Raw genomic sequence first — 27,178 nt, forward strand, 5'->3', positions numbered from 1 at the left:
GTACCTACACTGTTTTTCACATTGACATTTTAAGGCACTTATATGTATGTATGGCTTAGATATGTGCAAATAAATGAAATCTTACCTATTTATTTAAACCTACTTAAAATGTGTCTGTCTGTGTATTTAAGCATTATTATTTTCAATTACAACAGATATACGACTACAAACTTAAACGAATTATTCGGTAGGTAGTTATTTTCATGTATTAATCGCGAAAATTTCAGAAATCATTATATATTTATAACAGGAAGTAGGTAGGGTACCGTTACCATTTCGCAATATTATTGCTCCCGAACTTAGTGCCGTGCAGCCGACATACATCGCGTAAATCGCGTTGCGCACCCGACTGCTTTCCTACGGTATTCCTGCAATCTGCGCTACGTTAGTACTATTATATATTATTATTAGCCTAATAAGCTGCCAGAGGATCGGCGCCGCTTAGTCGATTTGCCACTATCAGTATATAAAAAGGTACCTACTCTGTGTTTGCCGCAGTCGGCAAGCAAGAACCGTTTTAGTAGATCGCGACAAAAATTTCGACAACTTTATAAAGTGTTTAATTCAGCAGTGTTATTTGGTTATTTGAAGGGATCCACATTAAGCAGTGGGTATATACTGTAAATGTCTCTATAAAAAAATATATTTTTCCTAGGCGCTTCCAGTATTTATTTTATATTAGGTACTTTGAATTTGTAAAAGTACTTCGGGGCACATTGATACGGAGGACAATGGGGCATATTGATACTGTAATATGAGTAAGTAGGTAATTTGTTTTAAATTTTACAGAAAATGGTCCGCACATATGAAAAAGACCGACAGTATCAATAGACGAAACTACAATGGGAACTGCAATCGCTGATGTGATTATTGGCGTTCTATATTTATTTTCTCATAATACATATTCCTATCTAAATGTTATAAAAAAGTCTGATTAAAATTTGAGATAAATGAGAATGAGCCTGTGATTGATTGATAAATAAAGTTTAAAACGAATGAATACACTTATTTTATTTGATTTCTAATCAAATTAATATATGTAAAGTAAGAATATATATATGCGAATCAAAGTGCCCCTGGTATGTATAAATGTACTTCGTATACGAGGCAGTTTGATACGAAACTCCTTTTTCAGAAAAAGAGTCACAAAAAAGTTTACGTGCCTTTTTACAGAGAAATATATATCTAAGTACGCTTAAACCCAGATACATACTCGAACTGGCAAAATAGTTTTTGTTGCAGTTTCTTTATGGCTGTGTTTTTTACCGGCGATACAAAAAAACCGTATCAAGCTGCCCAAACCCCCGTCACATATGACAAACCGTCATTTTGCCGTCACTTTATGACGTGGACGTGTCATCATATATTTTTTGTATTTTTTATATTTATAATTTTAAATTCAAAGTCTTATAACTAAGGGCATTTTTCTACGTTATTTTCATTTTTTATTTTATTTAAGTAATTGATACGAAATGGACGACGAAGGTAACTTCAGCGTTAATTACTAGAGTCGATAGATTGAGAGCAAAACACTTGCACAATATTACTTTGCTTGGCATTGGCGTAGGTACAATAGTTCTTGGTTTCTAAATTACTCGATGGGGTTTCGTGTCGGCTACCTAACCTCGTGTGGGCACACAAGCTGTGGTTCCCTTCTGAATCCGTCCAGGGGAAAGCATCGCTTGAGCTGGTGCATACTGTACAGGGCATCGGTCAATGATTTCCTGGCCAATTATGGATATTCATTGGCCGATGGCGCTGATAACCCGACACGGAAGGGATTGTATAGTATTTTTTTAACGGCATGTTATATATCTTTTACTAGAAATTGACAAATTGCCCCATAATGTGGGCAGAGCCACATTTTAAATAACAAGTACCTAATATAAATATAAATTACCTACTCGATTGTAGTAGGTACCTATTTAAGTAATGTAGGCGTAGGTAAGTTGAACCCCTTCAAATCGCTAGCTATCAAGTAGAAATTGTATTACATAAAATCACCTACACCTGTACGTAAAACCAACAGACTCATTTTCTCGCTCCCAAGCTGATGAATTCCCGAGAGACGGTGCACTACATCATGTATATCTGGAGCTATGTGCATCTTGAAAGACGATTACAATTCGTAAAGGAAGTCGTAGTAATTAAAAAGATTGAGAGCTCCGGTGTAAATGCTTTCCTAAGACTTGAAATTTTGTACCGATAATAAGAAAAAGGTAAAATTTCATAGCGCAGTTGCACAGCAGGTACTAAATGTATACTAGCTACCTCATACATATATAGTGGAAAAGCAGATTATGAAGCGTAAAGCGTCAACAACCTGCGTAACTAGTATTTTCACAAAGTCTTGTAAATGTACCAGTGGATTGCAAATGCACCCGCATCATCGGGCACCTGGAAGCAGTGCGCTGGCAGCTCTGGCCGCGTCCGTATCGGCCCTCGCCCGGAGCGCTGGCTCTGGGCGACTGGCGCCGCGAGCCTCACGTGTGGTTACATTACGTGGAAAGCAATGACGGGCTCCTGCCGGAAGACGACGTGTTAATGTGTGTGAGACCCGTTATCATTAACTAGAAACCCCGCTCTACTTGTTGGGCCAACGTCTAACGGTTAAGTACAGTCGAACAAATTGAATCATGACCCAGGGTGGAACCTTTTAATCAATTTCACTAGATTTCCTTGGCAAAAGTATGAGATGTCAACATGACATTAGTAGCACAAAGGTTCCACCCTGGGTGAAAAACTGAAGTAAACGACCTGTTGTATCTATGTGGTACCTATAGTGACATCGTATAAACAAATTGACGTTCCAAATTCGCAATAAAGCTCAAGTCCGCTCCATATCAATTCTGTGCACTACTATATACAACAGGTCATTCACTTAAGTTTTACCTATACGAGTATTTTGTTTTCACCGAAAATAATAGAGATAAGATTGTACTGACAAAATTATTGGTTGCTTACCTGCGATGCGACATAATATACCTCCCATACACGTAAAGTGGGGGTGATTTTTTTTTTCTTATCCAACCCTATAGTGTGGGATATCGTTGGATAGATCTTTAGGGGTTTTCTAAGACGATTTTTTCGTTTTAGTGATTTGTTTGCGAAATATTCAACTTTAAAGTGCAAATTTTCATTAAAATCGAGCGTCCCCCCCCTCCATCTTAAATCTAAACCGGTGGATGGAACATTTAAAAAAAACAGGATGGTTAGTTTTACTCTTAAATAGCAGCCTATGGTATAAAATATACCTAAACTTGTAAGATTCCGTATAAAAAACGATATCCTTAGAAAAATATTACTTAATTTTTTCGTAATGGCTACAGAACCCTATTTTGGGCGTGTCCGACACGCTCTTGGCCGGTTTAATGTTATATTTTTTTTTATATTCGAGTTTTCAGGATAGTACTCTACAGGTTAGAACCTAACTTAACCGTTAGGTACTACGATCCGCGATCGCATTGTACCTACGCTCGGCAGTTTATAAGATTTTTTTGATGGACATTGTAAAGCTAGCTCCACACTGCTTGCGAAATTGAAAGGCGAATGGCAAATACGATAGTATAGATTAGGGATCACCTCAGAAGAATACTTTTTCGAATAAAAACAGAATTTTGAAAATTGGTCCACAATTGACTGAGTAATCGGTGAACATACATAAAAAAATGCAAACATTGGAACATAGAACCTCCTCCTTTTTTGTAGTCGGTTAAAGTATAAGTAAATTTAGTAGTATTAGTAAATTACGTACTCAATAATACAAGTTACCTACTGCTTACTTGAGGTTCGCACAAAATGGGCTGGCGGTCCGCATCCGGACTGCGGTCCGCCGTTTGGTGACCCCTGGAATAGATACCCAGGCACTTCGTCTTACTTTGTTCAACTCGGTCGGTACCAACTTCAGTTAACTTTCCCAAGTACTTACTTCGTCGAGACTTCGCGAGCGGTGTGAAGCTAGGGTAACGAATGTTGTGAGGTATTCCAGGAGCACAGACACGCGGTACTGGTCCATCCACGACGTGCAGCGCTACTGCCTGTTGGAACTGCACTGTGAGCAGGTGCTGTTCTCGCACCAGTACCCCAACCTGCGCATGCCCACGTCACTGGGGAGCTACTTGTGGCGCACAAACACGGCCATGAAGTTGCCGCCGAAACTCTACCGGAAGGAGTTTAACATGGCCTTCGAAATTACGTTAAAGGTTTAGTTATTTATCGTCTACTACTACTATTGTAAGTTGTAAATTTGAATTAAGGTAATTTACAAAGGTACTACATTTTCACCAGCACAAATAATTAGTCACTACAACTGAAGTAGGTACCTATATATTGAATAATAATATAGGTATTATATTATTTATTTCTGGATAGAATCCGATGCTACATCTAGGAAGTTATTTATTGCGACTTGTTATTGTGACAGCAATGCCTTGACTCTAAGTATCTTTATCAGTTTAAAGCCCTGCTTCCTTAGCATATCAAAATTAAGTTCCCGTCGCAATTCTAGTACAATCATTTTCTATGTCGGCAGAAAATGGAAGCAGAAGAATGTCAAATGGACCGCCTTATTGTGTCGGATCTTGTAATTAAAGTGAACTGTCTCGACCATTTCAAAAGAAAAACGTTTTTTCGCATACTCAACAACATTTTGAGGTAAGTAACTAAAAAATATAATTCTTGCAGGCTTTTTAATCTAGGTTTAAGTGGTCTTAAGTCCTGTCAGATCCATACAAGAACTGTCAGTTTAAGCCTTAAATCGAGATTTAAAAAAAGCCTTTAATCGAGATTTTACAAGACGTCCTTAGTGACTATCATACTGGCTGCATCTGCATAAATAAAAGTGTGCCTAAGTATGTCGCAGCTAGGTAACTGACTTTACAATGACACGGGAACTTGGATGGGTCTTATCGCTATGCTTAGTAAACTAAGCAATCTGCTATAAAGCTCGATTAGAACTTTTGTGGAGCGCGCGGTTTTTAGGGTTCCGGAGCCAAAATGGCAAAAGCGGAACCCTTATAGTTTCGCCGTCTGTCTGTCTGTCAGTCTGTCTGTCCGTACGTCCGCGGCTTTGCTCAGGGACTATCAATGCTAGAAAGCTGTAATTTTGCACGGATATAATTATATGTAAACTATGCCGACAAAATGGTACAAAAAAAAACAAAATAAAATTTTTTTAGGGTACCTCCCATAGACGTACCTAAAGTGGGGGTGATTTTTTTTCTCATCCAGCCCTATAGTGTCGGTTATCGTTGGATAGGTCTTTTAAAACCATTAGGGGTTTGCTAAGACAATTTTTCGATTCATTGATTTTTTTTTGCGAAATATTCAACTTTAAAGTGCAAATTTTCATTAAAATCGAGCGTCCCCCCCTCCCCCCTCTAAAATCTAAACCGGTGGGTTGAAAAATTTGAAAAAATTCAGGATGGTAGTAAGTATATCAAACTTTGAAGGAAAACTATAACGGCTAAGTTTGCTCGAGAATTATTACTACTTAACCCTACATAACCCTAAAAAGTAAATGAACACTGTACGTATGTAGGTACCTAACACCCGCTGTGAAACAACTTTTGTAAAAAAAACACGTTATCCTTACTAAGATATAGTTCCATAGTGGTCCAGAGTCCAAGAATCGACCGTGGTTTGACGTAGGTTCACGTAGTTTCCAGGATCGTCTGCAACTCGTGTCTCTAGAAAATCTGTGCTGCAAGCGGTTAGAGGGAGTGCGCATCATACAACAGCTGGCCTGCTTCAACGCCGCATCGCTCAAGTACCTGTTCCTGTGGCGCTTCGTGCTACCCAACGAGAACCCAATACTTATCAACTACTCCTACATAACTGGTTAATCTTCTAATTTATTGACTCAAGCGTAACTTTGCAAAGATCTATAACTACCTTTTACTAGCAATGTCTATAGTTCGGGTTGCGCACTGGAATGGAAGAGATGAACAATGTGTGTGGGTGTCGCCACAGGTCCATATCAATGACTATTTATATTTAATTTAAACTATAAAGTAAGTACTTTGCTCACGCGCTACCCGCGCGGTTTGGTTGCGGGTGAGCAAAGTACCTAGTCGTTGGTTAGGTTCGCTACTCTGCCGTTTGGGCAAAATATTTTTCGCAAATGTTTCATTTCTCAAGTATCAAATTTCTCCGAAACCATATTAATTTCGGAAATTTCATATAACAAACCTTATCATAAACTAACATACTGTGCTCTATAAAACCATAAGAAAATATTGTGATCTGATATAGTGCGTCGAATCCGAGTTCATTGAGTGCTCGGCCACAGCAGACCCCTTGTCGTCCTGTTTCCTCATACTGCGTATGTGCTCCGATACCCTTGTAGAAACGTTTCGTCTAGTCTCTCCAATATAGCTCTTGCAACAGGCACAGGGAATCATATATGCCCCGGGACTACTCAGGGGCTCCTTATCCTTCGGCGAACGTACCAACTGTCTGAGCTGCATATGAGGACGGAAAATCGACTTGATGCTATATCTTCGGCGTAACAAGTGTCCGATTTTATCCGTCACCCCTTTTATAAACGGTAAATATACCGGAACCCTCTCAGCTCCCACCGGTCTTTGACGTGTCGACACGTTCACCACACGGTATATATGATTCCCTGTGCCTGTGGCAAGAGCTATATTGGAGAGACTAGACGAAACGTTTCCACAAGGGTATCGGAGCACATACGCAGTATGAGGAAACAGGACGACAAGGGGTCTGCTGTGGCCGAGCACTCAATGAACTCGGATTCGACGCACTATATCAGATTTGATAAGGTATCTGTACTTGCGAGAGAGAAATTTTTCATTCCGCGGAAAGTGCGTGAAGCCATCGAGATTAGTCGTCGGCCGAATTTCAACCGGGATAGTAGTTGGACGGTACCTCCGAGTTGGGAAACGGTGTTAAATACTCGTGCTGCGTCATCGGTGTGTGTGAACGTACCTGTACAGAGCGATGTTGTTAGTGTTGGGTGCTACCCTACATTTGACAGTTGTAATGATGATGAATACGCGGGTAGTTGTGTGCCGGTGTCAGTTTCGTCGGGTAGTCGCGCGAGCAGAGCGGCGGCGCGCAGTGCGCGTGTTGCAGCAGCCGCTGAGTCGCGTTGCTCCGAAGACGAAGGGCTACGGATTAGCCCGAAACATGTCGAGCTAAACTCGATTTAAGACGTGAGTTATCCGGGTCATTATATTTAATATGAGTGAGTCTCACGGTAGTTCAAAATTTAGATTTCTATTATATAAACATAAATAGATTTGTTACAAATTCATTCAATTTGACAAATATTTATTCCAACTATGTAGAGGCAATTCTTTTACAAAAAAAAAACAAGAGAAGCGGCTTTCGTGCAACGAGGTTGCATACTTTATTAAAAGATCGGGAAAAATTTACATTTTGGAAATATTTCGATATGTTTTTAATACCAAAAATTTAATTTAAGTCTGTAATCGACAAATTTGATCCTCTCTTGCTTTTTTCGAGTTGAAGTGAAATGACAGATCAAAGTAAAGTTCAAATATTTGGAATTCAGTGAGTAGACCCAACACTGTACTCAGCATTTAAAAAAAATAATTAAAAAGTTATTTTGTCTCACGGAGTGAGCAAAATGCGATTTTGCTCACTGATTTCTCATAGCAAAACCTGCCTGTTTGAGGTGCTGAGGTGAAAATGTTTATTGTGTGTGTGAGCGAGAAGGTTCACAAAGCGTATCACCGTCGTTAATTGAAAGTAGTGTTTAAATTGTTTTAATTGACTTTCAATTTCGTAGATACTTATGACAATTTTTCACTGGTAATGTCTATTTAATCGTTTAACGACTGCCTACTGTCTATATAGACGAACATACAACTACGAGCCTGAGCATGGAATACAAAAAATAGTAGATTGTACAACAAGAGCGTAAAACGAGCCATTTTAGCCAAGACGTTCATATAGCCACCCGAGCCGGTACGGCGAGGGTGGATAGACACGTCGAGGGGAAAATGGGTTTAATGCTAGAGTTTTACACTCTGTTTTTCACTTACTCGCAATGTAAGTGAAATGAAATAGCAAAAGTGGAAACAATTGTTCCCTTTCTATGGACTTTTTATTTTTCATGCATTATGTTGTATAATTATATTTTTTTAGTTTTATTGATTTATTTTGATTGTTTTTAGTTTTATATAAATAAAAAAATATCAAAAAAAGATGTAGAAACCTTGGTCTTAGGCGAAGATTTTACTTTATGCACTAGACATAAAAAGTTATTTTATGTCGCCTAGATCCAGCTTATCACAAACTTTATGAGCATGAGAAGTGAAAAACACTGTTTTCTATTTAAGTAGGTATTGTGTCAGGTAACTTGTTCCTTAGGTAATAAGCTGCACCTACTCGTACAATGTAACGATTGTTCTGTAAAATGAGGATCAGTCAAAGCCAAAATGACGAAAACCCCCTTACCTCCCCTGACCCTTATGGTCGCGTCCTGTCCGTTTGTTTGTTTGTCTTAAGTATGACACAAACATTTTATGAATTACTAGCCTTAACCCGCGGCTTCGCCCGCAATAGAAATAGCTTAATGCCGTCTTAATTGAACTGTTGTATATTAATGCCCGTGCAATTCAACGACAACAGTTTAAGTACACGATTCTTGTTACCAGGTAGCTCGCACCTCTTGAGTTTTTAAAAATTCATGTGCGAAATTACATTTGAAATTTGCCACGAGCTTTACGGTGAAGGATAACATCGTGTCGTGAGAAAATCTGGACAAACCTGCGAAGCAATTCAATGCTGGGTGTGAAGTTCCCAATCGGCGCTAAGCCCGCGTGGGAACTACGGTCCAAGCCCTCTCATTCTGAGAGGAGGCCTGTGCCCAACAGTGGGATTTATATAGGCTGGGATGATGATGATGATTTTTTCGTAGGTATGTCAATCAAACATAAAATTACAAAGATAAAGCGCGTCAAAGTTCATGAATGTCGAGCCTCTATAATATACTTCGAACAATTTTACTCGAACAGTCCGTGAATGTTCCCTTTAGTGGGCTTCTTGGAAAAAAACTGAACTTTTTGGTGCCTAAAAAGACATGACATAAACTTTATCAAACTTTATGACAGCAAAAATTTTTTTGATAGTAAGTTATCAAAATAAAATCAGCATGTTTACCTAAGACTTAAAATTTCGAAAACTACTAAAAGTATACTCAAAAAATCGTAAAATAATTTAGAACACAATTATGAATAATAATATGATAGACAGTGTTTGTGTTTCGTTATGGAAGTGGTGCCCTGGCACGAGGACGCTTTGCTGGGTAGTGCCGCCAGCGGCCGCTCTGGCGGTCACAGCCGCCTACCTGCTTGGCTTGCTCAACCGCTACAACGAGCTAGCACAGTCAAAGGCTAACGATATCATCAACGGATTACTATTGTGTTAAATTAATCACTGCAACCTACTTCATCGTGTCGATACCCGTTCTCATGGTAACGGACGTTGCTATGGAAAAATATTCCTTGAAATCGACCCAACAATGGCTACGGATGAGGACAAAACTAAAATAGCTAAACTTCTTCAGGGGTTGGAAGTACCTGAAGTGAAACTGACGGAGAGGTGTCACGACCTTGTAAAAATATTTCACGAGAAGTTTAGTAAAGAAGTGGAGGAAGAAGAAATGCGTCAGCAGGATAATGAGACTGTTTACGAGAACCCGTACAAAGTGGACCCGGAGTCGCTTGAGGAAAACGAAAGGAAGCTGCGAGAACTGTTGGCGGAGAGTAAACGGTTAGACCTCGTGGACCGTCATTTATAAATTACTTATGTGTTTTTGACCCTCTTTTGCTATTATCGGGACGCATGGCCGTGCCTTCGCTAAGTCAAGCACAGTAGGTACTATCCTTTTTCGAAGCGACTCACGGCGCTTTTGACCTTCCGAAACTTCGTTGCGGGAGTGGTTCGTTAGAGGTTAAGTTGTTGAATAGGTCTTAGTAGTCTGTGACACTAACGAAATAACTCGCTTAACTTACATGAGATAGCACAACTTTTTGTAGTGGAAGAACTGCGTTGCGAGACTTGTTTTTTTTACATAGTAGGTATATTTTGATGAGGCAAGTATATTATATTACAGAGTTAAAAAAGAACTATCCGAGTGCGTCGTGTTGACCGGAGCCGATCCCAAGCGTCCGTGGCGAACGCATTCTAGTAAGGAGAAGCTGCTTCGCATCGACAACGAGTTGAAGCGACATCATGAAAAGGCATCCGAGGTGATCGCGCCGCTGGCCGAGTGTGACATGAGCGACCTTGTCAAGGAGTGCCAGCAGGAGACCCGTGATTCGTTGCGCGTCGGTGCCGACCGTCTTAGGGACACTGTTGACGCTGCAAAAAAGAATCTTCCCAATTTCCAGTACAGGAAAATCTGTAATGCCACGGCTACTGCCATTTTACCAGATGCACATGACCCAGCTATTAAAGATGTTTCTGCATAAAATTACACTGCCTTATATTATCTTTTATTAAACGTGCTCGGAAACTTCTTTTGACGTCTCTTCTTTCCTTACAAATTTTGTAGAAGCTTTAAAAATTAAGTAAATGTAATAAAATTAAACTTCTAAATTAGTATACGCTTCGCAGGGCAAAATTGCACGTTTCCCCCTTTACCGCGGGACTGTTTTGTGAGGCCTTTACTTAAATAGATACTTCTTGTCTAAGATGCTGATTATGTCAATGCGATGTGAAGTACTGATGTGCCGAATTAAACTTTTCAAAATTGCGGAATTTTTCGTATCTTAGGAAAATTCTCACAACATAAGTAAGGAGATTTAAACTCCGTTAAGCCCGTTCATAAATGCTGTATTTAAACTATGCCTAAATTTTAACCCTTTCGGCAAAGCTTTCGGCGGTTTAGAACGAAGCTGGAATTTTGAATTTAGAACTAAGTAAACAAAAAAATTCAACCGAATTGATAACCTCTCCTTAGGTACAGAAAAACCTATAAGAAGTCTCACGTTACTTATTTAAAGTAGAATTTCGGTAATGTCTAGAACAGTACGAAGCACACTCCACGCACTTATCCGGTTCTTAGGGTTCCGTAGCCAAAATGGCAAAAACGGAACCCGTATAGTTTCGCCATGTCTGTCTATCTGTCTGTCCGTCCGCGGCTTTGCTCAGGGACTATCAATGCTAGAAAGCTGTAATTTTGCACGAATATTATTGCATACCTATGTAAACTATGCCGCCAAAATGGTACAATAAAAAAATCGAAAAACATTTTTATTGGAGTATCTCCCTCCCATAGACGTAAAGTGAGGGTGATTTTTTTTCTTATCCAACCTTATAGTGTGGGTTATCGTTGGATAGGTCTTTGAAATTATTAGGGGGTTGCTAAAACGATTTTTCGATTTAGTGATTTGTTTGCAAAATATTCAACTTTAAAGTGCAAATTTTCATTAAAAGCGAGCGAGATGGGTGGAAAAATTTGAAAAAATTCATGATGGTAGTGTAAGTATATCAAACTTACAAGGAAAACTATAATAAAATAGTAGCCTAAGGTATAAAATATACCTAAACTTGGAATATTCCGTACAAAATACGAAATCTATGGAAAAATATTACTTAATTTTTTCGTAATGGCTACGAAACCCTATTTTGGGCATGTCCGACACGCTCTTGGCCGGTTTTTTATTTTATTATTGATTAATAGCTTTTGCCCGCGGTTTCGCTCCGCAGAATTACATAGAATGTAATTTAAAACTCTTAATCTTTTAATCACACGGGAACTATACATTATTTCGGGATAAAAAATTGTCTAATCTCATACCTGTATGCCCATTTTTGCATGAAAGAGTACAAACATCCATCCCTCCATACAAACTTTCGTGTTCCTTTATACTTACCTAATCTTATTGGGATGGGATTAGTGGGATTAATGGGATTTCAATTTACTTTAGGTAGTGGGCAATACTTACCGCGGCCAGACACTCGGCAATGCTTCTTGCGAAGCTTGGGCGAGCTGAGAAACCTTCGAGTGCTGGCGCTCGAGTACTCCCACATTGCAGACACCACGGGCGGTGCGCTGCTGTCTATTCTGCCCGTCCTAAAGCGTCCTCATTTCCGTTTACAGGTTTGTTATGAAATACTTATAACTTAATTTTTAAACTATTGACCTTTTAAATTAAGACCTACCAGTTCACACGCTCGTTCGTAATTCCTTATTTACCGCCCTTAAGACACAATGTACTATTTCATCACATTTGCGAATATTTTTTTTATTTCTAAAAGAAAAAATATAATTGTTCCAAATATTGGCGATACCTTAGGCTGCGCTCTTGGCAGCGCCGCCCTCCGTCTCCCGCACCATGCGCTGCAACGTGCGTGTGCTGGTCCTGCAGCAGCTTGGGCTGCGCTCTTGTGCATGTAGGCCTGCAGCAGGAGCGCGCGCAGCAGTACCTATCAGTACGGGCATTGACTCATTTACCGACCTTGGGCTTCATGAAAAGAAAATTTGTACGCGCAATGACTCATTTACCGACCACGGGCTTCATGACAAGCACATTAAGGTCGAGGGTTTTATTTGGGGGGTTGCAAGCAAGGTAGCCTGCATGTTATGACACTGTTTACGAGCAAGTGTGATGAAATAGTACATTGTGTCTTAAGGGCGGTAAATAAGGAATTACGAACGAGAGTCTATTAGAAGCCCGAAGTCGAAGACTGAGGGCTTTCATGAGTCGATGTTCGTAATTCTAGTACCGCCCGTGTGACATACAATGTTTTTCATCACATTTGCGAGTATTTATTTTATTTCTAAAAGAAAAAATATAATTGTTCCAAATATTGGCGATACCATAGGCTGCGCTCTTGGCAGCGCCGCCCTCCCCCTACCTCAGCATGTGCCTGAGCCGCGTGTGCATGTGGTCCTGCAGCAGCGCGCGCAGCGCCATCAGTACGGGCACTGACTCATTTACCGACCTTGGGCTTCATGGCAAGACAATGTGTACGCGCAATGACTCATTTACCGACCACGGGTTTCATGACAAGTACATTAAGGTCGAGGGTTTTATTTGGGGGGTTGCAACTAAGGTAGCCTGCATGTTACGACACTGTTTACGAGCAAGTGTGATGAAATAGTAAATTATTGTCGTGGCCTGGAAGTAGGCAATTGCTGGCTGAGTATGAGTATTAAACGGACGAGCTTGCGAGTCCGTTTAACTTATACGAAGCCAGCAATTGCTGTTCCAGCCGAGACTAATATAAAGCTTTTCTCAAAAATGGTGAATAATTCTGAAATAGAATAAACTTTTTCTCAAAATATATTATCTAATGTAATTTTATTCCAATATTTTTCTTATGCTTTCTCGCCTTTTTTCATTAAAAATAAACTGCAGGTGTATCTTTCCGCCGAAAACACCACAAGCTATTTCAGACCCAATAGAAAAAGTCCGGAGTTCCAACAAAATATCTGATACCGGCCATTAGACTTGGCTGTATACGACTTGTGCCAACATTTCCATGGCCTTTTTAACTTAAAAAAAATGTGACTGATTGCAGGCGCGCTAATTCATTATTGTCGAGCTAGCGCGCCTGCAATCTTTTTAACTTTTTAATTTTTCGCTGACTATAAACTATGTACTTCACCTTCTGATATGTAAAGAATAATGTCAACTTTTACGGTCATTTTTGAGAAATAGTACATTACTGCAGAGGCCATGAAGTAAGGGATTGATGGACGAGTTCGGGGTAGACGGCCGAGTCGTAGACGAGGCCGAATAGAACGAGTCCAGCAATCCCTGTTCTGGCCGAGGTTTGTATAGTGCTTTTCTCAAACAATCTGAGGAAATGTTTCATCCATCCATCCATCCATCCGTCTATCCATCCGTCCATCCATCCATCCATCCATCCATCCATCCGTCCATCCGTCCGTCCGTCCGTCCGTCCCATCCATCCGTCCATCCATCCGTCCATCCGTCCGTCCATCCATCCGTCCGTCCGTCCATCCATCCGTCCGTCCGTCCATCCGTCCGTCCATCCATCCGTCCGTCCATCCATCCGTCCGTCCATCCGTCCGTCCATCTGTCCGTCCATCCGTCCGTCCATCCGTCCGTCCATCCGTCCGTCCATCCGTCCGTCCATCCATCCATCCATAATCCATCCATCCATTCGTCCATCAATTCATCCATCCATCCGTCCGTCCGTCCATCCATCCGTCCGTCCATCCATCCGTCCGTCCGTCCGTCCGTCCATCCATCCATCCGTCCGTCCGTCCGTCCATCCGTCCGTCCATCCATCCGTCCATCCAACCATCCATCCGTCCATCCATCCATCCATCCGTCCGTCCGTCCATCCATCCGTCTGTCCGTCCGTCCGTCCGTCCATCCGTCCGTCCATCCATCCATCCATCCATCCATCAGTCCGTCCACCCATCCGTCCGTCCATCCGTCCGTCCATCCATCCATCCATCCGTCCGTCCATCCATCCGTCCGTCCATCCATCCGTCCGTCCGTCCGTCCATCCGTCCGTCCGTCCATCCGTCCGTCCGTCCGTCCATCCATCCATCCATCCATCCATCCATCCATCCATATATCACATCGCATCGCATCGCAGTATCGCAAATGCTTACAGAGTAGTGGTGGTTGGCTGTTCGTATTTTTTCCTTTGTCAGTTTAATGTTAGTAAGCAAAATTAAAAAGTTAGAGCAGCGGACAATAATGGATTTTCATACATACTTCATGGCCTAGGCCAAGAAGTTATGTAGGGAGGTGGTAGGGAGCCATAAATGAGAAACTTCATGTCTCCATTTCGTGACATTAACGCATACATTTCCGAGCATGTTTGAGAAAAGAATATTTGTATTGTATTGTATTGTGTCAAATGGCCTACTCTGGAGTTTTCACTTTTTTTGAACCGCATGCCTGTTAAACAGGCGCTAGTGCTGGTGCCTAAATTAATGGTCTGGTGGTTTTAGCTGATGTGTCGGGAAGACCACATCCCAGGACACACCGACGCGGCTCTGGGCGCGGGCGGGCACGCCATCCCCGACACTGCCTGGCGGAGAGTTTCCATCGCCTGTCCGGACCTATACCTGTTCATTGCATTCTGTAAGCCGGGTAGTGCACCTACCCTACCTAATACCACTCCCAATCAAATTAAATTAGTATCAGAAATATTGATTTTAGTTTCAAATAGGTACTTACGAGTATTTAACCAAATAATTAATTGACTTGGCGCTTGCTCGCTTTTTCAGTTCCATGGGCTCCTCATAAACCTGACTAACTTTAATTGGGTATCAAACGAAAGCTAATAATAAAAAATAATAAAAAGAAATAGAAAATTTTATTGGCTTTTTCACTGACATGCATTAGACATACAATTCAAACAAAATAGAATTTAGAAATATAATTTAAACAAATAATAAAAATAAAAACAAGTTTTGTGGAATCGCAAAGCGGTCCCAGCTCAGCATACCTAGTAACACTAACACTTTTAGGCTACCTACCATTTTCACAAGAACATCAGAAAGTTATAAAATAAAAATTGAAAACCCTTTTTTCGTTTTTAGGCCCAGCACATACGGTGAAACGCAACTGCAACTAAACCCTTATGAAATTATTGGTTTGAAACCAGTTTCAATCGTTTTCCACACACGCTGCAACTACAATGTGATAAAATTGGTTTAATAATATGTTGCATTAAATCGAAATTCATAATTTCGTTTCTCATAACAACCTTGAGCAGAATCATCATATCACCGAATTACTTTTCGCATATATTTTTTCTCATACTATCATTTCTCATAATTTTGTAAAGCAGAATATTAACATCACATAATATCGATGAGAATAATATTTATATGTTCGAATAGTTGCTACGCAGAAAGACATCTCATAATATTATTTTGCATAAGGATAATAAAAAGCAATTTATTTGCAGCAGTAACATTCTGGCGCTACGGCGGCCGCTGACGCGGCACGCTCGCTTCGCTCGCTCGGCTCGCGCGCTGTTGTGGTCGCAGTTCTAACCTACCTAACCCAACCTACTATGTAGCTGGCGTTCTAGCGCTTTGCCTGCTGCTGTTACAGCACGCTTACTTTACTGGCCTTACTTTAACCTTAACCCATTCTTATGGTAGCTGTTAGTTCCTTTAATTATGTCATTACGCCATGTTAAAGTCAGCGCTATTTAAAATTCCGCGAAAATACAATAGTCCAAACTAGTATTTTGCTATGCCATTATGCCATATAAAAATCGGCGATACTAATGTTCTGCAGCAGTATATTCGGCGATAAGTGTTCTGCTATTTAATATTCTGAGAAATGACTATTATTCGAACTGATAACTATGCAAAGTTATGATTATACAAAATTATCGTTCGGCTAAAAAAAATATGAGATACCTGTTATGCGAAGTGTATTTCGGAGAATCGATATTATGCAAGATAAAGGGAACCCGATAAAATTATTCACAATCATTTCGGTTTTGAGAACAGACGTCTACAAAATGTCTAGTTCAAATGATGAAGAAGTTGTGGTTCTATATTTGTAGGTACTTATCTTCGACAAAGAAGGTGGCGTAAACGAAGTAGTAATGTGGATACATCCCTACATTGAGAAGAATATTAACTGCCATATGTTTGTGGCTGCCAAAGAATTACAAGAAACTGATAGAAAATTCATGAATAAATACATACAACGATAACAGGTATGAGCAAAAATCAACTTTCAACACAAATTTAATGTGTTCGTCAGCCATTTCATTGCACCAACTGGACGCCAAGTCAATGAAACGCAAACACGAGTTTCCTGCACGCCGGTTTCAATGCGCCTGATTTGCAACGCGTTTCAAACCGGTTTCAAACTAAGAGAAAAAGAAAGAAATAAATAAAAATATTGCCACAAAAAAACACTAACATGATACATTTATTCCACTCTGCTGGCATTGCTATACAATCAATTAATCTACATATTATATACTAATCTACATATACCAACTTCAAATTTCTCATCCTACTCCTACTAGGTAATATTATAAATGTGAAAGTTTGTTGAGTGAATGAGTGAGTATGTTTGTTACTTCTTCACGCTGAAACGGCTGGATTTGGATGAAATTTGGCAAAAATTTAGTTTTCTCAAACATGCTATGTAATGTTTATGTTGTATTCCATAAAACAGGCTTCCAAAATATACTGTTGCAGGCCTAAGCCTACAAGATAACAGTCTTCTGTTTCAATGCAAAACGTCAATAAATATCCACGATAAAGGCGCATTATACACGACTTGAAATTAATAATCTAAATTTATATGGTTCATTTATTACTTACTGAATAAATTCACAGGACTATGACTATTCTATATGTAAATATATAAATATTACCGACGCGTTTTACGTCAAATTACAATTTAATTTACATTAAAGTATTAATGTAGCTGACTAAATAGGTAGCAGTTCTTGTATAATGGCTCTAAAAGCCGAACAGCAAACACAATAAAAAAAGTTTTGCCGGGAAAGTTGACAAGTGTAATTGTCTTCTTTTTTTTTAATTGACTGGACTTGGGCTTTAGCCATTTTGCAAGTGCAAGTAAGTTCCATTGTAATTTCAAAAGTTTCGTTTAGAAACGTGATTTTTAGGGTTCCGGAGCCAAAATGGCAAAAACAGAACCCTTATAGTTTCGCCATGTCTGTCTGTCTGTCTGTCTGTCCGTCCGCGGCTTTGCTCAGGGGCTATCAATGCTAGAAAGCTGTAATTTTGCACGGATATAAATGTAAAATATGCCGACAAAATGGTACAATTAAAAATTAAAAAAAAATTTTAGGGTACCTCCCATAGACGTAAAGTGGGGGTGTTTTTTTTCTCACCCAACCCTATAGTGTGGGGTATCGTTGGATAGGTCTTTTAAAACCATTATTTTTTCGATTCAGTGCTTTGTTTGCGAAATATTCAACTTTAAAGAGCAAATTTTCATTAAAATCGAGCGTCCCCCCCCCCTCTAAAATCTAAACCGGGGGTGGAAAAATTTGAAAAAATTCAGAATGGTAGTAAGTATATCAAACTTTCAAGGAAAACTCTAACGGCTAAGTTTGCTTGAGAATTATTAGTAGTTTATGAGTAAATAGCAGCCTAAGGTATAAAATGTACCTAAACTTGGAAGATTCCGTATAAAATACGAAATCATTAGAAAAATATTACTTAATTTTTTCGTCATGGCTACGGAACCCTATTTTGGGCGTGTCCGACACGCTCTTGGCCGGTTTTTTATTATTATTGCAGTCTGTTTGTGTGTATATCTACATGTTTTATAGCAATTTCATTTTATTGGGATTATTTTAACGTTTTTAAAAAATCATGGTAAAATGAAATAAACACTTGTATAGATGGTGGTTATAATTTGAGTCTGGTACAATTTTAGTTGCCCTACGAATAAAACATTGTTTTCTAGTTTTTATTTCTTTTAGTGCATGTTTGAGAAAAGCACTATGCCAGCCTCGGCGTGAAAGAACATGCCAGCCTCGTATACCTATCTATATATACTCGGCCTGCAAGCCTTTCTTTCCCGGCCTCTGCAGTAATGTATTATTACCTGGATTAAAACATAGGATACTTTTTATCCCGATATTCCCACGGGATAGGGATACAATCTCTAAATAACAACCGCTGGGCTTAGGGTCATGAAATTTGGTATGTAGGTAGCATCTGGAATAACACATAAGCTTCTTTTTAACCCGATGGTCCCACGGGATAGGGATACAATCTCGAACTAACAACCACTGGGCTTAGATTAATGAAATTTGGTATGCAGATAGCTGGACATCTGGAATAACACAAAGGCCACTTTTTATCCCGATATTCCTACGGGATAGGGATAAAATCTCGGAATAAAATTTGGAATGTTGGGTGTTTTAATTTAACGTCAATGAAAACCACGATGTCATTTTAGGGAATTCCCACGAGAATTTAATAAAATCCCAGAATTTCAATTCAACTGCTGTTTCTAATGATTTACGCGTGCGAAGCCGCGGGTAAACGCTAGTAAGGAATAAAAAGTAGTGGTAGTAATATTGCTTGTGGCAAAAGGGACCGGCTCAGCATAAGCAGTGTAGGTACGCAGCGAGCCACGAGCCACGAGCGCACATAAAACTATGCTATTCTGTTAGCTGATGTCATCCGATTAGCTGACAACAAATACAAAAAAACCGGTTGCGTCATTGCGTGGTCTATCAAAGGACATAACTTCAATCTCCCTATGGCATAACTTCAAAAGTAACTAAGTTGCGGTTTCGTTGTAGTTGCATTTCACCGTGTGTGCTGGGCCTTACTGTTCTTATTGAAAGTATTTTTAAGGCAATCGGGATTTTTTATTTTTTTGTGGTTGGGACCACAGGTCGTGTGCGGGACTATGACAACTGGCGCCGCTTCCTGTCGCCCAGTATGCCGGTGCGGGAGCTGCATTTGCAGTATGGCATCGACCTGCTCCCCGAGCAACGGCAGGACTCTGACATTAGCTGTCTCATACGCCACCTCGCCTTCCACTTCGCTAGCACCTTAGGTGTAATATGAACAGTATTCAATATCAAAATTAACCCTTATGCTGGTCTGGTACAGATCCTGTACGTTTTACAATCTTTTACCTATCAACGTTTGCGACGTTCGTGGGTTTTAAGGGTGAATTATCACGATTATTTTGGGATCACGATTGAGGTGAAATTTAGCATAATTAACGTACAGTCACCAGCGCCAATATCTGACACAACAAGTGCATAAATGTCTGATACAACTCTATTTCTAGGGCCGGAAGGACATGTCAGATATTTTTGCACGCTCCGCTGTGGCAAATATTAATGCTGGTGACTGTACACCTACCTACATCTATCAAAATTATTAACGATACAATTAAGTATAAAAAAATAGATTTCAAAAAGACTGTTTTTAAACATTGAAGATAATGAAGTTAATCCACGTTCTATTTCCAGTCACCCTGAGCATCCACCAGTGGCGTTTCGCAGTGTTTCCTCTGCGCCGCGTCTTTGAACTGATGCCACGTTCTATTTCCAGTCACCCTGAGCATCCACCAAAAGCGTTTCGCAGTGTTTCCTCTGCGCCGCGTCTTTGAACTGATGCCACGTTCTATTTCCAGTCACCCTGAGCATCCACCAAAAGCGTTTCGCAGTGTTTCCTCTGCGCCGCGTCTTTGAACTGATGCCACGTTCTATTTCCAGTCACCCTGAGCATCCACCAGTGGCGTTTCGCAGTGTTTCCTCTGCGCCGCGTCTTTGAACTAATGCCACGATTGACGCGCTTTTACTACGTCGGCAAGGTGGAAGACGAAGTCGATCTCCACCGAATGCTTCAGATTATCTCCTGTGGAGTGTGTGATAGTTAGTATTTCCAGGGAAAAAGAGAGGTCAGATCATTCAGCTTAGTAAGTTTAGTACGTAAGAGTACGACGAAGTAAGTAGGGTACATCAGTCAAATAAGTGGTCTATCAATTTTTAAACAATTTCCAATCAAATTAATATGTCGCTAAAGTCGAACTTTCAAGTTGACAGACACGTCTATTGGCATTATTGTTTTATGACATGCAAAGGATTATCAACTTTAAAGTGGTAGACCACATATTTGGCTGATGGTACAGTCGAACAAATTTAATCATGACCCAGAGTGGAACCTTCTAACTTAGAGCAACGCGGGCTTCCTACGGTAGGAAGCCCGCGTTGCTCTAGCTAAGCCTTCTTATAATCAACATACATATTATGACATTTAATAGTACCACAGAATAACTAATAGTACTACCGGTAGTAGAAAGATTCCACCCTGGATCAATATGATTCAATTTGTTCGACTGTACCTATTCATTTATTATTTTACTTTTTTTTCAGAATTAGATAACTTTGGGGTTTTTTAACTCAAAATCACTATTGTTACTTTTTTCATACAGTTTATATACCTGTGTCCATTTAAAATTTTTATGTAAAATTGGGGATATTTATTCCTTCGTTCGTTAGAATTATAGTGCTAAGAAGAACCCAGAATTAAATAGGTGGGTGTTTTTTTTTAAAGTCTACTTACCGTTACCTTTTCTTTCAAAATGTAAGTATTTAATTTTTTCATACAAAATTTTACGAGTCAGTTTTGATCATGTAGATTTGACAAATACTTATAACAAATTTTCGTCTTCCAATTTATTCTATAAAATAAACATATTTACACAATTAGAAGCTAAATAAGCTTCATCGTTCATCCACCGATTACCTCTCATTTTGCGTTTTCTAGATTTTTTTACCGTACGACGGCAAAACATTGTCCCCCAATAGACAGGCATATTTAAAAAATAAACAACAATTTACACAATTGTTTGGGAACTATATTTTCTGTCACTTAAATTTAGATTTGTCACTAAACTGCAATACCCTAATTATTATATCTATCTCTAAGAAATATATTGGTCATAAAATTAATCAAATCTGTCTCTAAGTATGAGTCATCAGATTAATGTAAACCTGTATCCATCCTGTATCCTAAATTAAAGTTTGATCATAAAAATTCGATCACCAAAATAATAGATCTGTTACCTAATAAATAGATCAGTAGGGCTTACTACGAAACTCGAAACTAAGTTCGTATCGTACCGCCCTCTCGCCGTCGTATTAAATAGTAGGTATAAGTGTCAGAGGAACCGCGCGACACGAACTTCGAATTTCGAGTTTCGTAGTAGCCCTATACAGTTCCTTATTTCCATGCTTCTACCTATTCTACTAAGGCAGGTCTGGTTAGGTACGACGACGAGCGAAGCGAGGAGGAGTGTTAGGTAGAACTGCGACCCTCAGTGCGCGAGCCGAGCGAGCGAAGCGAGCGTGTCGCGGCAGCGGCCGGCGAAGTGCCAGAACCGAACATTTTGCTAATATCGAAAATACAAACGGACACGGGATACCCGTAAAAGTAACAAATTTGGAGTTGAAATAAAAAAATACAAAAAGACTCCAAAAACCAATCATAATTTTTGCTAATACTGTGTGATGAATATAAATGTTTGTAGTAGGTACGAATAAGTACGAGTACTTAGTCTTGGATGTTTGCATGTAAGTATTTAAGTATATGTATGTATGTCTACCCGTTGTTTAGCACCCATAGAATAAACTTTGCTTCGTTTGGGGCTGGGTCAATTGGTGTAATTTGTGATAAAATATTATTATTATTATTTCATCTCTCCTGTTCGGAAAGTTTAATTTTCATGGGTAGATAGCCGAGTGGAAAATTGCGTTTTCATCTCTAGGGTGGAAAGTATTTTTTTTTTTAATTTTTCGATTAGCCACGGTGTCGAAGGTAATTGAGTTACGTCAATAATATAATAATAATAATAATAATAAAATCTTGTTTATTCATGTAACATCACTTTTTTCACGTTTCGGCATGGTCATCTAGATGCACGTCGTCGTCGTCAAGGAGCTTTTATACAACGTTGAACGCCGACCATCCGTTTCAAACAAGGAGTTTGATCTTTATTACGTCACGATCATATTCCACCTCTTTCTTTAGTCAGGTTAAGGAAGAGATGGCAGGTCATTCGTGAAATGTGAAAGAAAGAGATGGAATATATACATAAGTAATAAACGTCAAACTTCTTCGTTCGGCGTTCAACCTCCAGTTTTGTATATAATTAAGCTCCTTGGTCGTGACCAACTCGATTTTTTTATAGTCGGCCGTGGCAAGTGGCCAGTTCGAAAAGGTAGGTACCGTTTGAGGTTGGATATAAGTTGATTAAATTTATTATTATTCTAATTTTTTGTAGTATTTTACTTTCCTCACAGTCGAAATGAAAAGTAGTGTTTAACTTAGGTGAAATTACCCATTTCCCCTCTAATTATTATATCTCAGGTGAAATGCGTCACTTTCCACCCTTGGTTATGAATCTACTATTTCATTCATTGATCATTATCGTCAAATTTCAGTTCAATTATTTGGTGACCAATATTATTTTCCAGTGATTATAATTAATTTTTAGGAAGCCATTTCTATATTGTTTGGTGATTCAGTTTCTGTGACACTGTATCTATTATTTTGGAACCCAATATAATTATTTGATGATCAATATTATTTCCGAGTAATTTTTGAATAATATTTAGGTAACCGTTTTAATATTATTTGGTGATTCAGTTTAGGTGACAGATCTACTATTTTAGGAACAAATATTATTTATGGGAAATAATAAGTGCAGCGACTAAAGTTTTATTTAGCATCCGCAACGGAACATCTGTTTTTTTATGTAAGCAACGGGTTAATAGAACAGATTCTATTAAAATAATGTGCCATCTTTTCTTTACAACAAATAATATAACTCGGCTACCGATAAATATATTATCTTCAAAATTGATGATTTGGCGACTAATATTGTAAGTCAGCTACTTTATTTATTTTTGAGCTTCAATATCTATCTACTAATTTAATTAAAATCAACCCCCAATTAAGAGCATCGTAAATAATGACTTAGCAACTAAATTAATAATTTGTCTTCTTTTTTAATGAAAATTAGCAACATACCTCGTGGACCGTGGTGCGCTGCGCGGAAACGAGAGCGCGCACGCGCCGTAACCGGCCGGCCAGCCAGCCAATGAGCGTGCTGCATTCAGAATACCGCAACGAGTCGCATGTATTTGTTTACCATTAGACAAGATTTAGAAGTGAACGTCTTTAACAAAATACGCTCATTTTTCATATTAGGTTCGTTCGTTAACTTTTGAACCTCAGAGTAGAAAATAGAAGCCCCGCTACGGCGGGGCTTGGTCGACTTTCTGGCGGGCCGCTTTTGCCTTGACACACAACACAGAAGAAATGATAGGTTCGGTCGTTGCCTTTTGTACCTCATAGCAAAAAATTTAAAGCCCCGCCGTAGCGAGTCGGAGCGCAGGCAGTGCAGCGGAGTAAAGCAGAGACAGCGGAGCGGAGCAGACGCATCGGAGTGAAGGCAGCGGAGCAGAGGCAGTAGAGCGGAGCGGAGGTAGTGGAGCGGAGTGGAGGCAGCGGAGTAAAGCGAAGAGCAGAGTACCACGGAGCAGAGGCATCGGAGTGGAGGCAGCGGAGCAGAGGCAGTAGGGCGGAGCGGAGGTAGTGGAGCGGAGTGGAGGCAGCGGAGCAAAGTGGAGACAGCGGAGCGAAGCGGAGTACCACGAAGCAGAGGCAGTAGGGCGGAGCGGAGGTAGTGAAGCGGAGTGGAGGCAGCGGAGCAGAGGCAGTAGGGCGGAGTGGAGGTAGTGAAGCGGAGTGGAGGCAGCGGAGCAGAGGCAGTAGGGCGGAGTGGAGGTAGTGGAGCGGAGTGGAGGCAGCGGAGTAAAGCGGAGACAGTGGAGCGGAGTACCACGAAGCAGAGGCATCGGAGTGGAGGCAGCGGAGCAGAGGCAGTAGGGCGGAGCGGAGGTAGTGGAGCGGAGTGGAGGCAGCGGAGTAAAGCGGAGACAGCGGAGCGGAGCGGAGTACCACGAAGCAGAGGCATCGGAGTGGAGGCAGCGGAGCAGAGGCAGTAGGGCGGAGCGGAGGTAGTGGAGCGGAGTGGAGGCAGCGGAGTAAAGCGGAGACAGCGGAGTACCACGAAGCAGAGGCATCAGAGTGGAGGCAACGGAGCAGAGGCAGTAGGGCGGAGCGGAGGTAGTGGAGCGGAGTGGAGGCAGCGGAGTAAAGCGGAGACAGCGGAGCGGAGGCAGCGGCGTAGAGGCAGTGGAGCGGGGTGGAGGCAGCGAACGCTTTACTCCACTACCTCCGCTGCAGTCCACTGCCTCCGCTCCACTCCACTACCTCCGATCTGCTGCTTCCGCTCCATTGTCTATCGCCACTCCGTTGCCTCCGCTTTACTCCACTGCTTCCGCTACGTTATCTCCTCTTTATTCTACTGCCTCCACTCCGCTCCACTCCGCTGTCTCCGCTCCGCTCCGTTGTCTCCGCTCCGGTCCGTTGCCTCCGCTCCTCTGCCTCCACTCTGCTCCGCTGCCTCTGCTCCGTGGTACTCCGCTCCGCTCCGCTGTCTCCACTTTACTCCACTGTATCCACTCCGCTGCCTCCACTCCGCCCCGCTGCCTCAACGTTTTACATTGACGACGCCGTACATAACTTGCACGGCGCGGCACCGCGACGCCTCGGGAGCCGCGCCGTTTTACGTTGACGCCGCAACGTGGTCAAGTGGCCGGGCCCTTAGTCGCTAATTATTTTTTCTCAAAAATGTCCGTAAAAGTTGACATTATTCTTTACATATCAGAAGGTGAAGTGCATAGTTTATAGTCAGCGAAAAATTAAAAAGTTACGCTAGCTCGACAATAATGAATTAGCGCGCCTGCAATCAGTCACTTTTTTTTTAAAGTTGAAAAGGCCATGGAAATGTTGGCACAAGTCGTATACAGCCAAATCTAATGGCCGGTATCAGATATTTTGTTGGAACTCCGGACTTATTCTATTGGGTCTGAAATAGCTTGTGGTGTTTTCGGCGGAAAAATACACGTGCAGTTTATTTTTAATGAAAAAAGGCGGGAAAGCATAAGAAAAATATTGGAATAAAATTAAACTCGTCCGTTTAATACTCATACTCAGCCAGCAATTGCCTACTTCCAGGCCACGACAATAATCTACCATTACGTTATATGAAATTAGACCTACCACTGTTAATTTTTTGATGACAGTATTATTAAATTTGATGTTCATTTATTGTTGCTTCAGTCATCATTTCCACATACTATGTATGAAAATAGAGGTGACAATATTAAATTAGAGTCTGTTAAAATTGTTTTCTAGATGCAAGAGATACACATTAGAAGCTTAACATTTGTAGGCATATTACAAATTTAGTTGCTATATAATAATCGTCATGCTGATTTATTAAAACGTAGTTCGGATTACACAATTTACAGTCGCTTCAAAAATATTTATTAGGCGCTTAAAATTAGTCGCTGATTTATTAATTCAGAAGAAAAATAATCAAATTTGAAGCCAAAAATTACAGTTTAAAGAAGCTGCGTTAATTACAACCCATTATTTATTAGGTCGCCGAAAAAGCATTATTAGGTGATTAATAAAATCATACCATTGTTTAATGATGCAATACTTAATTGTCAAAAACAGTGGTGGGTTCATTGAGATGTGAAAGAAATAAATCAGAAAGTAATATTTTTCATCATTTTATTATAATTTTTAAATTAAATTGTTGATTGTTGACTTAAACGACAAAATAAATGGGTGTCAAGGCCAAGGAGCAAGGTGCGTATATGAGAACTAGCCAAGTCCGACCTTAGGCTTCAACATATTAACCTAAGTTATAGGAAGAAATGATATTTTAAGTTGTTATGAAATAATTTCAGGACTGACGATTGAACTTGGCACCCATTTAGATCTCACTTCTGTTGTAGTTAAAGTCAACAATCAAGGCATATAATATCATAAGATTAAACTTAATTGGCTCTCATGTCACATTTATGTTTTGATGGGATAAATATTGCGTGCCGAAATTGTGTTATTGGTGGTTATTGGTAAGGATTTCTAACAAATAACGAATAATATACTCATTATGTTTATTAATTTCAGAGTTAAAACATTTAAAAGTACAAATCCAAGATGAAGAACGGAGGCGCGACTATTGGATAAATGTAATAAACAATTTGATTCGAGAATATAAAGATATAATAATTGATTTATACGACATACATTTATGTTTCAGTATTTATAAAAACTGATGACAGTTTCTATGCGTTTTATTAACGAATATTATGTACAGTCGCCATCAGATATTTCGGAGCGGCCAAGGTGATCAGAAATATCGAAACATCAAGTCTAAATACTCATAGCTGGCTGGCATATCGTTAATCCGTTAATCGTTAACTAACGAAGATGACATTTCGACTAAATGATTAACTTTTAAGTTAACTTTAATAGTAGATTGTTCAACAAGGGACTAAAACAAGCCATAATGACACGAGATGTGGCATTATGGTTGTTTAGTCTCGCGTTAAACACTCTACTTTTCACCTTGAATGCGAGGAAAAAAAACAATGTTTTGTTAAAAATTACAATATTATTAACTTTTAAAAACGTACGCTCGACAGGACATCAGTTCAAAATTCTAATAGCAAAAAAAAAAAAGTTGCGCGGATTTTTCGTTTCTATTATTGCGTGATTGAGGAACAAACATTTAAACATCCAAACATCTTCACAAACTTTGACATTTATAATATTAGTAGG

General features: G+C 40.0%; 2 protein-coding genes across 3 annotated transcripts; both read left to right on the top strand.

Annotated features, from left to right (window-relative positions):
• Window positions 1-1,324: 1,324 nt before the first annotated feature.
• On the top strand, window positions 1,325-26,681 carry LOC141435200 (uncharacterized). 2 transcript variants are annotated; one of them, XM_074097831.1, is made up of 10 exons: window positions 1,325-1,485; window positions 2,366-2,546; window positions 3,989-4,202; window positions 4,532-4,653; window positions 5,660-5,838; window positions 11,928-12,100; window positions 14,939-15,071; window positions 19,350-19,514; window positions 20,185-20,343; window positions 26,525-26,681. In XM_074097831.1, the coding sequence occupies exons 1-10, from the start codon at window positions 1,473-1,475 to the stop codon at window positions 26,671-26,673; spliced, it is 1,488 nt and encodes a 495-aa protein (XP_073953932.1). In that variant the 5' UTR covers window positions 1,325-1,472; the 3' UTR covers window positions 26,674-26,681. The 2 variants fall into 2 exon arrangements, with proteins under 2 accessions (XP_073953932.1, XP_073953941.1); XM_074097840.1 differs by lacking the exons at window positions 20,185-20,343; window positions 26,525-26,681 and adding an exon at window positions 19,939-20,031 and having other exon boundaries at window positions 19,350-19,516.
• On the top strand, window positions 9,116-10,514 carry LOC141439625 (uncharacterized). The gene is made up of 2 exons (XM_074103923.1): window positions 9,116-9,765; window positions 10,109-10,514. The coding sequence occupies exons 1-2, from the start codon at window positions 9,515-9,517 to the stop codon at window positions 10,464-10,466; spliced, it is 609 nt and encodes a 202-aa protein (XP_073960024.1). The 5' UTR covers window positions 9,116-9,514; the 3' UTR covers window positions 10,467-10,514.
• Window positions 26,682-27,178: the final 497 nt, after the last annotated feature.

Source organism: Choristoneura fumiferana, chromosome Z (genome assembly GCF_025370935.1).
Source record: "Choristoneura fumiferana chromosome Z, NRCan_CFum_1, whole genome shotgun sequence".
Taxonomy (NCBI): domain Eukaryota; kingdom Metazoa; phylum Arthropoda; class Insecta; order Lepidoptera; family Tortricidae; genus Choristoneura; species Choristoneura fumiferana.

Excerpts from the sequence above, each read along its gene's own strand:
- LOC141435200 (XM_074097831.1), top strand. Across the intron at positions 12,101-14,938 it reads GTCCTCATTTCCGTTTACAG|CTGATGTGTCGGGAAGACCA; the intron begins GTTTGTTATGAA and ends TGGTGGTTTTAG. Across the intron at positions 15,072-19,349 it reads ATACCTGTTCATTGCATTCT|GTCGTGTGCGGGACTATGAC; the intron begins GTAAGCCGGGTA and ends TTGGGACCACAG.
- LOC141439625 (XM_074103923.1), top strand. The coding sequence starts at position 9,515 with ATGGCTACGGATGAGGACAAAACTAAAATAGCTAAACTTCTTCAGGGG. Across the intron at positions 9,766-10,108 it reads CTGTTGGCGGAGAGTAAACG|AGTTAAAAAAGAACTATCCG; the intron begins GTTAGACCTCGT and ends ATTATATTACAG.